General features: G+C 30.4%; 2 protein-coding genes across 3 annotated transcripts; both read left to right on the plus strand.

The window, feature by feature from the left end:
- Positions 1-315: 315 nt before the first annotated feature.
- LOC123214507 (U-box domain-containing protein 10-like) lies at positions 316-3,029 on the plus strand. Of its 2 annotated transcripts, none has more exons than XM_044634311.1 (4): positions 316-1,033; positions 1,108-1,224; positions 1,296-1,646; positions 1,739-3,029. In XM_044634311.1, the coding sequence occupies exons 1-4, from the start codon at positions 710-712 to the stop codon at positions 2,816-2,818; spliced, it is 1,872 nt and encodes a 623-aa protein (XP_044490246.1). In that variant the 5' UTR covers positions 316-709; the 3' UTR covers positions 2,819-3,029. The 2 variants fall into 2 exon arrangements, with proteins under 2 accessions (XP_044490246.1, XP_044490247.1); XM_044634312.1 differs by having other exon boundaries at positions 319-1,033; positions 1,308-1,646.
- An 8,101-nt stretch (positions 3,030-11,130) lies between these two features.
- LOC123213098 (uncharacterized protein At1g66480-like) lies at positions 11,131-14,682 on the plus strand. The gene is made up of 3 exons (XM_044632456.1): positions 11,131-11,618; positions 11,834-12,106; positions 14,302-14,682. The coding sequence occupies exons 1-3, from the start codon at positions 11,271-11,273 to the stop codon at positions 14,359-14,361; spliced, it is 681 nt and encodes a 226-aa protein (XP_044488391.1). The 5' UTR covers positions 11,131-11,270; the 3' UTR covers positions 14,362-14,682.
- Positions 14,683-14,907: the final 225 nt, after the last annotated feature.

Here is a 14,907-nt window from a genome sequence, read left to right on the forward strand (position 1 = left end):
ACGATAGTTGAGTCGAGCATATGATTGTGTGAAAACAATTAAGTTTCGTTTATATTTTTAGATACAGTATTTGTTATATCATATAAAAATTTAGATTTTTAATTAAAAAAAAAAAAAGCTGTTAGTAGTATTTATGGGAAGTTCACAGAAATCTCTCTTGTTGACTAAAATAGTTAATATTAATAATATAGAAATATTTTGATTAATATTCCGCAATGTCAAATTATTTTCCAAAAAAGGGAGAGAACATGGGGACAATAACAATAATAACGGCCATTTACAGGCTGTCAGCAAAGCTTCAAAGTGGTCTCTCAATCAGATTTCACAGAAGACAAGCACAACCGGAAACAGTTGGTGTTCATACATTGTAAGAGAAAGTCAAGTCAAGAATAACAAGGAGGAGTAGAAGCCAGAGCAACAAGGTGGTTTATGTAAGAAAAAAAAATATATAAATATAGGTTAATGTGTTGTGTTGTGTTATGCTGTGTTTTACAATTCATCATATTCCAAATCCAACTGTATCCTCTTGTTCTTGTTCTTGTTCTCTTCTCTTTCTTCTCCGCGAATCTCGCTCTGTTTTCACTCATATACTCGCCTTTTAACTCACCCCATTGAAGTATTTACTTAAAAACCTTCATACCCGGATGGGCTTTCTCTTTCTCTCTTTTTCTTCTTCTTGTTGAGGTCAGTTAGCTAGGTGAGGAGGAAGATGGCCGGTGGAGCCTCCAAGGCGGTGGGGGGAGTGCTGGAGGTGGTGGGGGAGATTGTGGGGATGTTGGGGGAAAATGGGAATGGAGGGCTTTTTAAGAAAGATTGTACGGATCTGGTCAGAAGGATTGCTTTGTTGAAGCATTTGTTGGAGGAGATTAGAGATTGTGGAAAGCTTGATGAATTGAATAACTCTGAGTCTTCTTCTTCTTCTTGTTCTTCTTCTTTGTCTAAAGGGAGCTGGTGGAACGATCTGGTGCTTTCCCTGCAGGCTGCTAAACGACTTCTCTCTATTGCTGCAAATTTTGCCTCCAGTGATTCCTCTGTAAGCTTCTACTTTTAGATCTTAGACTGAATTGAATTTTTGACATTGCTTTGACATTCATTTTACCTTTCTAGGATGTTGCTGCGAAGAAGATCTCGTTTCAGTTTCAATCTGTGACATGGAAACTAGAGAAAGCATTGAGGAACATACCGTATGATCGTTTTGACATCTCTGAGGAGGTTCAAGAACAGGTAAAACTGGGTAAAATTTATAGTTCATTGGTGCTTTTTGTTCTTTATTGAAATCTGATGTTAATGTATAGCTTCATCATCAGGTTGCATTGGTGAGAGCTCAGTTAAAGAGAGCTGCAGAGAGATATGGATCTTTAAAGTCAAGGAAGTTTTTTCATGTATTATCCCAGCCGCTGGACAAGGAAGGTAGTAATACTAGTGATGAAGTTGTTGTAGAGAAACAAGATCATGCCCTAGAAGGAATCGATTCGGAAGCTGATGTTGCAGACCAGGTGTTCGATAAATTGGAACAGTCGCAAAGCCCTTCTTTATCATCTGAGTTAGCGCAGGAGAAGCCCGATGCCCTTGCGATTCCAGTTGATTTTCTATGTCCTATATCTTTAGAACTAATGAGGGATCCTGTTATTGTGGCCACAGGACAGGTAATATATTGCAGCAACAACACAATCTCGAATTTCATCTGAAAGTATTTATAATGCTGGATTTCTAATTGTGTTTTGTGATGAAATTGCAGACGTATGAACGATCGTACATACAGACATGGATAGACTGTGGCAATGTAACATGCCCAAAAACTCAGCAGAAGCTCCAGCATTTAACGCTGACTCCAAATTATGCTTTGAGAAGTCTAATTACTCAGTGGTGTACAAATCACAATATCGAGCAGCCTACTTGTGTGGTGAATGGGAAGTTAAAGAAGAGTGATGGCTCTTTTCGTGATGTTAGTAGGGATGTAGCAGCCATTGAGGCTCTGGTTCGCAAGCTCTCAAGCCGGTCAGTTGAGAAGCAAAGAGCTGCTGTGGCTGAAATAAGATCACTATCCAAAAGAAGTACAGATAACAGGATACTAATTGCAGAAGCAGGGGCGATTCCAATTCTTGTCAACCTTTTAACAACAGATGACACTGTGACACAAGAACATGCTGTGACTTCAATTCTTAATCTGTCGATATACGAAGACAACAAAGGACTCATTATGCTTGCTGGTGCCATTCCTTCCATAGTTCAAATCCTGAGAGCTGGAAGCATGGAAGCAAGAGAGAATGCAGCAGCAACCCTTTTTAGCCTATCACATCTGGATGAGAACAAGATAATAATTGGTGCATCAGGGGCGATACCAGCTCTGGTAGATTTGCTCCAAAATGGGAGTTCAAGAGGAAAGAAAGATGCTGCAACTGCATTGTTCAATCTTTGCGTTTATCCAGGCAACAAGGGAAGGGCTGTAAGGGCCGGAATTATATCTGCTTTGTTGACAATGCTTACAGATTCGAGAAATTGTATGGTTGATGGGGCTCTGACTATACTCTCAGTGCTTGCAAGTAACCAAGAGGCGAAAGTTGACATAGTGAAGGCCAGCACAATACCCGTATTGATAGACCTTCTGAGGACCGGTCTTCCACGCAACAAAGAAAATGCAGCTGCCATTTTACTCTCCTTGTGCAAGAGAGACAATGAAAATCTTGCCTGCATAAGTAGGCTTGGTGCTGTCATACCACTGAACGAGCTTGCGAAGAGTGGCACGGAGAGGGCAAAGCGAAAGGCTACTTCACTATTGGAGCTTCTGCACAAATTACAGCAACTTCAACAGGCGTAGTTTGTAATACAGATTTATATTCCAATTTTTCTTCTTCTTGATTTGATTCCAATTATTTTGACAATTACTGCCACACCATTCCTTTTTATTCATGAATCTAAAGACATGAGCATATGAGAGGTATAAGGAAAAGCCAAGTCTCATTGCTCTTTGTGTATGTATTTATTCAAGCATTTGACTGTGTGTAAAAAAACCCACTTGACATTTTTCACTTTTGATCTCTTGTTGTGATTGTAAAAAAAAATTGGTACGGAATATGGATTCCCTCAGGAAACTAGTTCATTTTAGTCGTCTCGCAAATGTATGATGAGATAGATTTATCAACAACAACGATTCCCGTATACTCAACTCGCCTAAAACTTTCTTGTGATTTAAAAACAGAATTTTCAACCCAAGGAGAAATATTTGAAGGGAAATGATTGACGAGATGGTATATACACAAGTTCTTCGGCTAGATTATAGAAATGTACACATTAGTGAATAATATGAGTTAAATTTAGAATTTAAAGCCATTTTACATTCGATTCGAAACAGATAATATCTACTTAGTAGGTTTAAATTGTTGCAAAGGGTCTACTGACACACAAAACAAAAACAAAAGGCAACAAAAGCGGAAGGAAAATAAAAGGTAAAACAAGTGAGATGAAAAAGGCAAAAAGCCAAGGCATGGTGATCATAATGAAAATGCAATTGAATTGAAACCCTTTTTGTATTATAATTTATTCTGTTTCTTGGTGGGTTTAAAAGGCTTTCTTCAAGCGTTGGATCTTCCTAAAATATCATCCTTTTCTTCATTTTAAACTATTTTGGCATTTCGAGCTCCACAGAGTCATATTTCACGTTCTCTGTACTCAAAGAATGATACCTAATATTTTTAATTATGGCTGAATTTGACCTGGGTTAAGTCAAAACAAGGAGTAATTTGAGATTGATTTAAATCTTGAAGAGCCAGCTCAAGATCGACTTGAGATCAAAGAAGTGAGACTCAAAATTTGTCTAAAAGCAATTTTACTTTAAATTTGATCCTAGTCAACTTAAATTTAAATATTTGAATCAACTCAAATTTGACTTATTTTATGAAAATGAGTTCAACTTTTAACTGAAACTCAACTAATTCGTTATGAACTCAAATTTAAATTTGAGCAATTTGAATTGAATCCAATCTTAATTTTTAATCATAAAAATTTCAATATAAATATTCAGGTTTGAAGTAATACATGAAAAACATGGAAGATTTTTGGTTTATTATAATAAATTTGACAGGGGTTAATCTCAGTAATTCCCCTTATGTCTGATAAACTGACAAATTCTTCACAGTTTTTCAAGATTACAAAAAATTCTTTGCCATTACACACATGCAAAACAACACATAAATTTGTTTTCCAAATGCAAAAGAATATCTATTTTGAGTACACAAATATATGCATACTTATGTATATCATCATATGATTGAATATTACTTTATTCTTATTCAAAATTACATAATTACTTGATGACACATATTAAATAAGTATCTATTTGTATACTCAAAGTGGATACATATAATTTTATTGTATATTTACTTGTGTAGGTCAAATTCAATCTATAGTTATTCGTAAGAGTTCTAGAATAACACATTCGAACTCATCTTGTTTTATCATAAGAAATTTGGGATATGCATGTAACATGCCAAACATGAATACCATGTAAGTTTTTTAATTTATTATAGGTAAATCAATACTAATATATGTGTTTCATGCAAAAAATACATAAAATTTGTTTTTTTAACAAAAAGTGTAGGAATGCATTCCTATTAGTCCGATAAAATATAAATATTGATGAATAATCACTTGACCTAAAAGTTTAACCATTATAATAAAATTCGAACATTTATCTCATCTATTAGTTAATATAAACAAACAATTTGATCAATTTTGATACATGAGTAAGATCTATCAAGGTGAGTCATTGAACATATTGAATTGAATTGAAACCAGTCTTTTTCAAACAAAAACTTAAAAGGGAAATTGGTGGTAATTCATTTAAAATAAATTGATGCTCAAACTAAGGATGGACTTGAACCAAATTTGAGCAAAAAAGTTCAAATTGAGTTAGCTTGAATCTATTGAATTGTCGAAAAGTTGCTAGCAAATGCATATTCTCTTATCATTTTTCATTTTTGTCAATAATTTTTCTTTTTCTATGACTTTTCATGATTTTCAACTATCTTTTTTATTCTTGTTTGGTACTTTCTAATACTTCTCTAGGACTTCATCATTTGCTTGAGAAAAACTTTATGGATTTGATGATAGAAATTTCCTGATGTGGGCTAATATTCATTATGATTTTGATTTAATAAAACCGGGTAATTAAATAGTTCAATATCAGTTTAAAGATGGACTTAAGTGATCAATAAAAATAAGTCTAATATACTTAAAGGGGCGTTTGGTTTGGGTAATATTTGATTACTAAAATAGAAAGATTATCTTGAAGATAGATTACTTAGAAGATTATTAGGTATAAATGATTACTATGTTTGATAAAATTTGATAAGTATAAATAATTATTATGTTTGGTTAAAGGTAATAAAAGATTACTAGTAAATTATTTTACTTAAATGCCCTTAAATATAATTATTTTTAAATATTTTTTATATTATTTGTCATATTAATTGAAAATAAATTTATTTTTATCTCAAAAATTTAATAAATAATAATTTTTCTATAATAAACTCAAGATTACCTCAGTAATCTTTAAATACCTAAGGTGAAGGTGTTAATCAGATTATCACCTATATTACCTGTCACGTCAGTATTGGTAATAGAAGATTACTGTAATCTTTTATTACTGACAAACCAAACAAGGGAATAAAAGATAGATTACCAAAGTAATATTAAAAACCCTTAACCAAACGCACCCTAAAAGTTATGATCTGGATGGATAACACAAGTGTGAGTCTTAAAGTTTATTGGACCTTAATGGGAGATCAATTAACCTACTATAAATTGGCTAGGTCTCTTCTCCAAAACCTAATGCAATAATTTTAGGTGATTTCAATAGGTTTTTCAGTTTCAAATTGTATGGAGATCCATGTATTTCTAAAACCCCAAAGTTTAATTCAGTATTTTATAATCTATACGTAGATTTTGGAATTATAATTGAATGATTTATTTTATTATGTTCTATGAAATAAATCTAACATTTGAATGGAGCCTGAGCCAACCTTTATTTGTGATTGATTTGAACTGAATCCACTCCTAGTTAAAATAATTCTATAGTCATTTGGCAATGGATTATCACAAACCAGTAGGCAACAGCAAACCCTATATAAAAAACAAAAGCAAAAATTCAATTCATATTGCTGATGGGGGAACTGTATTAATTTTGGACTCTAGAAGGATATAATTTGCATTTTCTATGTTCTTTAACAACAATATATTATTCATCCCAGGAGAAAAACGACTTCTTCAATTTGTCGTTTTAAATTTAGTCTTCAAAGTTTCTCCCAATTTTCAATTTGTTCACATTTGATGTGAATATGAAATGCTTTGGTGTCTTTTAGTTTTTCTACGTGTTCAAGCTGTAAAATAGACCTATACTTTAGTAAGGATTTGAAACTTTGAATTAATATACCCTCAATAGGTAGTTTGAATTGTAAAGGAGAAGGATTTCAAGTATGAAAATAAAAGTTCAAATCCTAGTTGGACAAGGGGTTTCACTTGCTTAAGTTGATTTCTTCAGCCTTGCACTTTGTATTAATTTGAAGGAAGTAGCTGAATTTTTTAAGAAATTTTATGATCTCTAACCATATATATATATATATATGAGAAATCCTTTTGGTGGAACTCATCCATCAAGCTTGTAAATCCTAGGGACAGTAGCCCTGTCCACTTCTATACTAACATATTTTTTTGTTAACAACCAATTTTTATTTGAGTCAGACTAACCTTTCCACATCTAATTGAGAATTACCTTTTCGATCTAACTGGGCATAAACCAATTACACCAAGCAGATGCAACTCTGAATACATTAAGAATTTAATTTATATATATTTGCATGTACCGATCACACCAAGTAGATGCAAATCGCTAACATGTTTCAAACCCATACCTTTTTTGTTGTTCGGGTCTCCATTTTGCCATTCAAATTACCCTTTTAGTGTCAATACAAACATATTAAAAATTGTTAATGTGTGCATTCAGGTCCATTCATGAGAGTGCATGTGAAGCTAAATTTGATCCTCTATTTCCACATTTAGAATTCCACAATTTAACCAAATGTTCTACTCATACCCGGTTCTAATAATTATTTTAAATTGATGTTACATTAATTTTTTTAATTATTGCTCAAGTAAATGTGCATATAAGGACAATAATTTTCATAATCAAAGGTCATTACAAGTTGTTTTATGTTCATATTATTCAGTCCATGACAAATTGTATATGCTCAACTAGTTGTCATGCACTGATTAATATGAATATAGAACAACAATTGCAATGACCTTTGATTATGAAATTTTCTTTTTCCACAAGTCATTAATTTTTTTTTCGAATTTTCGTCTGATAATTTTTATTCTTCATCTCCCATTTATTTTTTTCTTTATTCTTTTTTTATGGTTCTTTCTTTTTTCTATAATTCTTTTTCTTAGGCTTCAAGGTTTAAAAACTTGGTGGTGGAGCTATGCAACAAAAGGGTTTTGTTTTGAGACTCTGTCAAATAAGATTTTTTGTAAATAATTTTTTCCACAAAGGATGGATTTGAAAAAAACACTTTTTTATATCTAAATGATATAAATAATATTTTTTATTTAAAATAATAATTTTATTATTCATTAGTTTTAAAAAAATTTAAAAGAATCTTCATTATATGTCATACCAAAATATTTTAAATATAAAGATTTAAAAATTCATAGGTCAATCCTTGAAATTTTTTGAAAACCTTACTTATGACACTACTTCTTCGAAAATTAGTTTTTCACCCTCACATACTTTGAAAATACTATTTTGATCCTAATAGTTGGTAATATGATATTACACTTTTAATTTGTTTATACTTAATTCTTTAGAGTATAACTATCATTTTTGAAATTACTGAAAAAATATATTAAAATTTAAAAATACCCCATAGTTATCTCGGAATTTTAAAAACCCTCTGAAAAATTTTATTAACCATAAAATTTTAAGAAATTATGGTTTGTCCTCAAACATATGATTATACATCATTGACATATTTATCTATACATCTACTAGTACAATTAATACTATCACTAGGAAATAAATGAAATCTTATGTAATTTTGGATATTTAAAGAGCTCATTTTTTATTTTTGTTAATTTTCAATTATATAATAATTTTAAAAAATGAAATAATAGGGAGCTCTGTATTAGTGTAATCAAGCTGAGTTCGAGTCACACATGACTGACTCAGCTCTTTTGCACCCCTAATTAAATTCAATAATAGTATTAAGGGTAAAAAAGACATGAATAAATTATCAATTTTTTATAATAATAATACTTCATGTCATGCGTCAACAATGAGTATAAACATATATACAAATACAAACGTGTCATCATATAATTAAATAATTTTAAATTGAGAATAAAATAAATATTTAATCACATTATAATGCATCAACATGTCTAACCACTTGTTTAAACAATAAAACTATATGCATTAGTCATGAGTACTAATTTATATACTAACGATTATGTATCATTATATGATTATGTAATTTTAAATTAGAAATAAAGTAATATTCAATCACATAATAACATATCATTGTTACTGAATAAATTAGTATTTATTATTAATGCATATATTCTTATTTTATTTTATTTTATTTTTTACCCATTCAATCTCTCTAGAATTTAACAACTCAGTGGTCAAGCTTTACCCAAGAAGGGTGATCAGGCTTTGTCAAATAGAATTCCTCATTAAAAAAAAAAAAAAAACACTTTTGTACCGAAGAATTTTAAGCGAAGTTGTCAATTTCAAAAGCTTATTGATTTCTTTAATGTAAATCTTAAAAACAAATAAAATTTCTCACAATAATGGTGTTTTCTACATCAGGATTTTACATTGACAAAATTTTCAGATATTATTCTTTATAATACTTGACCCTTGAATAATCTCGTAGAAAAAATCAAAATTTCTTACTTGGAATGAATTATTTGGTTTTTTTTTTTTAATTTTAAAAGTTACTGCTCATGTGCCTCTTAATGAATTCATTTTTGAAGAAATTATTCAACACTTTAAAGTTACAAAATTTGATTAATTTAGACTAAAGTTTGAGAATTCTTCAAGATATATATATATATATATATATATATATATATATATATATATATATATATATATATATATATATATATATATATATATTTGACGAGGATGGAAGATTTGAAGATAGATAGGGACAATCACATTGTTACCCTTGAGGTTCGGTGAACGAACCATATATCCCGTCTAATTTGGAAAAACGATTTGACACCCCAAATTTGGTTCAATCAATTAAATGTAATAATAGTACAAGTAAAGGAGCAAACATGCTGAGCCGCTCATGAGCTCGTTGCTTGACTCACGTAGAATATCAATAAAATTCTAATAATTTCAAATCTCTTATTTACACATTCTAAAATCTTGCTTTTGGTTTAAAATATAATTAATAAATGTAAAAATTATGAAGTTTAAATAATTTTTTTTTGAGTTAAACTAGAGTTATTCATTCTTGTTTAGAACTCAAGCTTGAGCTAATATATTAGTAGTTCGGCAAGCTAGAACTCTTCCTTGTAATTGATCAAGCTCGAGCCAATATTACTGTTTGGGTAAGTCCATTTGCACCCCTATTGAAGTACAAGGGGTAAAAAACAGATTCTAAATAATTAATTGGAGAAAATCATTCTGCCAAACCTCAGGGGGGTAGAATGTAATAAATCCAGATTTTATATATATATATATCATATCACGAGGCTAGTGAACTTGGAAAATTTGGTACTTGGAATTTGAAATTCAACAAAATAATTGAATAGCAGAGCAGACAATTTTGTTTATTGAAGTAATTTTAAAAGACTGTAAAAGGGTTAGGTGTGTTTTCAAAGTAGCTTTCATTTTGACGAATTTGAGCGAAATTTATATAATTATGTCATGATTAAGTCAAATTTCACATGCTTGATTTTTCAAAGGAATCACAACGAGGATCCCGAGTTTCCCCCGTGATTACCGTTAATTATATGATTAAATAATAATTAAAAGTTGATTATGTAATGTAATCATCTTTATTACATTGATGTGAAATATGGTTGTTAAAATTGAAACAAATCACAAATGGGTTAATAATTAATTAATTGATTAGAAAATGATTAAGGATTAACCCATTTTTGCTTAGTTAATTGTATCTTAATCATGTTTCTTAAAGTAATATAAGAATTATTTTAATTCTTTGGAAATTAAGATTAGAGTTCTTGATATAAGTTTGTGTTAATAAATTTTTTTATTAAAAATGAAATATACCGAGTTCAAGATCTAAAATAAAAAAACTTTTAATGTGACGGGATGAAAATCAGTAATGAAATTATATAATAAATAAACAAATTTTTTAAAACAAATTCGTTTCCTTCCCATGGATATACAAGTACTTGAATAACATTTGTTTCCATAATAGAATATTAGATGAATAGTAAGAGAGACATCACTCTAATGAATTAAATCAAATTTGAACTTCATCATAAAACAACCTAAAAAACACTTTAAAGAAAAGATAATTTCTAATGATTTTCTTATTTTTTAATGATTTTTTTTTTTTAATTTTCGATGACCTTCAACGCCATCCAAAAGAACCAAACTTAATTTTAAATTAGTTGAATTCAAACCAAACTCGAACTAACCTTTCTTAAATCTGGATCTGGCCTAAATAGACGTGTACCCTAGATTCATTCTTTATCTCTAAAAGAATAGATTAGATTAATTGGAGAACTATATGTAAACATGGTCGAAGTAGTCACTTTCTTTAATGGTCCGATTTTTTTTCCAAGTTCATCATGAACAGTGAAATTTAGTTGATGGCAGCTCTCTCTAAGATAACGAAAACAGAATAATCTAAATCCCATCCCCACACATCACGGGGCTTCGAATTGACAGAAAAAGCGCCCTTCTTGAATGTGAACATGGCAGTTGAATCATTCGTCTCAGTAGTTTACAATAATCCATTTAATGGAGTTAAAAATTCTACTTCGAAAGCGACATCTTACGTACTTTTCAGGTTTTTCAAACATTTTGCCCATTTCAAACTATATTTGCCTTCTTTATTGACCACTGGCTCGCTAGTCTCTCCGCACGATCTTCATCAACCACCATAAAAATTTCTTTTATAAATAAACAACTCTTATCTCTTCACTTTACAGTTACCATTGCTTTGTAATTTGTCACCTCTACCTTATTTTAAAAGCACTTTGGGGACGAAAGTGCTTCAACAAAAATGGGGAACAGTTTGGGAGGAAAGAAGACAACAAAGGTGATGAAAATAAGCGGCGAAACATTCAAGTTAAAAACTCCGGTGAAAGCGGAAGAGGTGTTGAAGAAATATCCAGGATACGTGGTGTTAGAATCGGAAGCCGTGAAGCATTTCGGGACTCGGGCAAAGCCGTTGCAGCCGCAGCAGAATTTGGAGCCCAAACGGCTTTATTTCCTGGTGGAGCTTCCGAATGTTCCGGCGGAGATAGTTCCAAGGAGGGTCCGGTCGGGGATTCAAATGAGCGCTAAAGACAGGCTCGAGAGCTTGATGTTGGCGAGGAGATCCGCGTCGGATCTCACCATAATGAAGAAGGTAAGCAGCACTAAAAAAAGACTTTAATAAGGAAAAAAATGATTTTATTCTTGTTGTTTATACTTTGAATGGGAAACTATAACGAATGATGACAACATAATTTTTTACAACAGAAAATAGACTTTTAAAGAGTATTTTTCCTTTAATTAAAGTATAAATAATTGATTGTTAAAATAATCAAATTTTTTCTCGCCAATACCAATTTTTTGTTGTAGTGTGGTTTGGGCGAGGAGAGTAATAATGGAAAGAGGGTGATGATGAAACTTCCGAAAGCTCAAGTGGAGAAGATGATGAAAGAGTGCAGCAACGAGGCCGAGGTGGCGCAGAAAATTCTGGAGCTTTGCGTGGCGAGTAATGATGGAGGTGATGATTCCGGTGAAATTGCAGCGAAGAAGAGTGACAACGGTGGTGGGGTGTTGCAGAAACAAATGCTTTGGAAGAATGGCCATGGACATGGGGGAGTTCAAGAAGGATTCAAGGCACGTGAGGTTAGTATTTTCTGTGACAAGATCCTTATTTTATGCCATACCATGTGCTTGCAAATCTCTAACTCTACCAAAACCTATTTTAGCAAACGAATTGAGCCGCTTGCAAATCGAGTTTGATTCTCAAAACCGAACTCGATTTCGTTACTGTTTAGTTCATTAAACTCACGGTTTTGTTCTAATTGAATATTAAAAAAAAAAACACTCAAGTTTTTAATTTTTACACTTAAGACTCCTAAAATTTTACTCTTTTTAGATTTTGAACATAACAACCTACAGATAAATATATACATTATAAGATTTGATTGGCCAAGTTTGAGTTGTTTATTCTTATCTAGAGTTTGAGTTCGAACCTATAACTCTTGAGTCGCCAAGTTTAAGATTAAATTCAAGTTTTGTAAAAATATAATCATATTGAATTTACGTCTAACAATACTCGATTCGACACGATTTGACTATAACCTAATTTCCAACGACACTATCTCACATCATAAATACAAATTTATTAAAATTTTTCTTCAATATAAGTTCAAAAAATCAGGATGTTCGAATGCAACTAAAAGACTATATTTGGTTTGGCTGGGTTGACATTTGGGTGGTTGTGGGAGGGTTTTTTGAGTTAGGAATCAAAGAGAGAATGAATTGAGTAAACATTTTTTGCTAAGTAGGTCGACCTAAAACTCATTGAAGTAATAAATTGATTAGGACCAATTTTGACATTAGTTTCTTCTATTATAGGTAACACATTTAGGTAAATTTCGCGGTAACTTTTTATATTGTCAAAATATAACTATGATATATTGTATGTTTAAAGTAAATAATATTTTAATAGGTTTTTTTTTTCTCTCTAATGGAGGTTTTGGTCGATCTTCTTCATACACTAATTCAATAATTCAATCAAACTCAGCTCACTTGGGTATATACTAAATTTGAACTCAAGCTTGATTCACAAAATTATTGTTAAACACTAAAACTTATATATTTATTAATTATCTAATATTTGAAGTGAATAAATAAAATTTTAGCAATATAAATACACAATTTTAAAGTTTTAAGAGTTTATTAATATTATACTCATACTAAACTAAGTGAGCTTGAGCTCAGTTCGAGAACTGAACTTGAGTTACAAATAACTCAACTTGTTTATAATTTTATGATAACTATAGGTCAGAGAATGAAAAGAGGTTTTATTGGTTTGTAATAAGGAATAATATATCTCGTTTACTGACTCTATTGACTAATTAGGAGCAAATTAACACCGAATCCTAGGTAATTCACATTAATAAGTCAAATTTGTGACAATATGCCATGTTTATCAACTTTATTGACAAAATCTTAATGTCTATTACCAGTACTATCACTAGTTAAAATGTGAAATCTCAAACGTAAAGTCAAAGAATCTAGATTTTACTTCTTTTAAATGAATTTAAATACGCAAATTAGTTATTAGAGTTGACCAAATGGATTCCTCCTAAAAAATATATATATTATAATCTCAACTACCATTTGTCAGGATAAGACTTCTTCATTGTGTTTCACATGCATGTTAAATAAAAGAAAATTTTCATGAACCGAAAAGAAGCACATAAATTTTAAATTTAACTTAATTAGTAAAGATAATTATCTTACATGTTTCTTCATCTCTCTTTCATTGACCGATGAATTCCGTATTTTTTTTAATTGATTTAGATGTGCATTCACGTTTATTGGCAATTAAAGTTGTGTAATATGGTAAGCATGACTTCATAATCTTCATAAGCCAACATATAATTAATTATTATATAACTATAAAGATATAAACACAAAGACTTTACGTTTAATAATCTGATCAATTATCAAGATATTATTCTTTTTAGACATACAATTTATTACAAACATTAACGAGAGCATTGAGTTGTGAATGTAACACTCTTAAGCAAATCGTATATTGGTAAATACGAAAAAAATATTGTGTATGTATAGACATCTTATGTAGTTTAAAGATATTAAGATAAAACTGATTAAATTGTATATGAGATGTAAAACCATATTTTGGATTGTAAAACTTAAAATAAAACCACTCTGAACTTTTTATCAAGAATTGATAATATCTTGAATGTGTGTAAGATATTATGTTAAAATCCTTGTATAAGATTATTGCATTAAATTTATTATCATTATTTATATGTTTATATATATTTTTCTCATTTTGAATGCAGAAACGTGTGAGCTTCATGCCAGTCAATGAAGGAGGAAGCCAAGTAGCAGTTGCCTCTTGACAAGCCAAAATTATAATAAAAATTAAGTTTCTAGGTTGTCTTCAATCTCAATTTCAGCCTGCAGAATTTCCTCATCAACGATGGATCGGCCGGTCTTTGAAAAATAATATACTAAGGATTTGAGTCTTCTTATTTTCATAATTAATGTACATAGAACAACATTAAATGAAGCTCTATATTAAGATAGCTAGCTTACTTTATAATGTGATTTTGAGGAAGTTTTGTAAGAGCTGAGACTTGAAGATGTAACCTAGCTAACTAGCTCAAGATTTTGTTATGATATTATATCATCGATCCTATGTACGGTAGTTTCTCTTCGAATAATACTTTATATATAAACAGTTGAGTATTAATAGATACAAATAAATTAACATATTATCATGTAATTGAGTATTAATAAATATCGTTTAGGTACCAATGATAATATATCGTTATATGATTAAAAGTTATTTTATTATTAATTTAAAATCACTCAATCTCACGATAAGAGATATTGTTAGTATTTCTTATAAGTGTTCATAGTTTTATTGTTTTTAATTGGCCAAA

Source organism: Mangifera indica, chromosome 4, assembly GCF_011075055.1.
Source record: "Mangifera indica cultivar Alphonso chromosome 4, CATAS_Mindica_2.1, whole genome shotgun sequence".
Classification (NCBI taxonomy): Eukaryota; Viridiplantae; Streptophyta; class Magnoliopsida; order Sapindales; family Anacardiaceae; genus Mangifera; species Mangifera indica.

Bases quoted from the DNA above. Each gene is read 5' to 3' on its own strand.
- LOC123214507 (XM_044634311.1), top strand. From the start codon at position 710: ATGGCCGGTGGAGCCTCCAAGGCGGTGGGGGGAGTGCTGGAGGTGGTG. The intron at 1,034-1,107 runs GTAAGCTTCTAC...TTACCTTTCTAG, and splicing joins TTGCCTCCAGTGATTCCTCT to GATGTTGCTGCGAAGAAGAT. The intron at 1,647-1,738 runs GTAATATATTGC...ATGAAATTGCAG, and splicing joins TTATTGTGGCCACAGGACAG to ACGTATGAACGATCGTACAT.
- LOC123213098 (XM_044632456.1), top strand. From the start codon at position 11,271: ATGGGGAACAGTTTGGGAGGAAAGAAGACAACAAAGGTGATGAAAATA. The intron at 11,619-11,833 runs GTAAGCAGCACT...TTTTTGTTGTAG, and splicing joins ATCTCACCATAATGAAGAAG to TGTGGTTTGGGCGAGGAGAG. The intron at 12,107-14,301 runs GTTAGTATTTTC...TTTTGAATGCAG, and splicing joins AAGGATTCAAGGCACGTGAG to AAACGTGTGAGCTTCATGCC.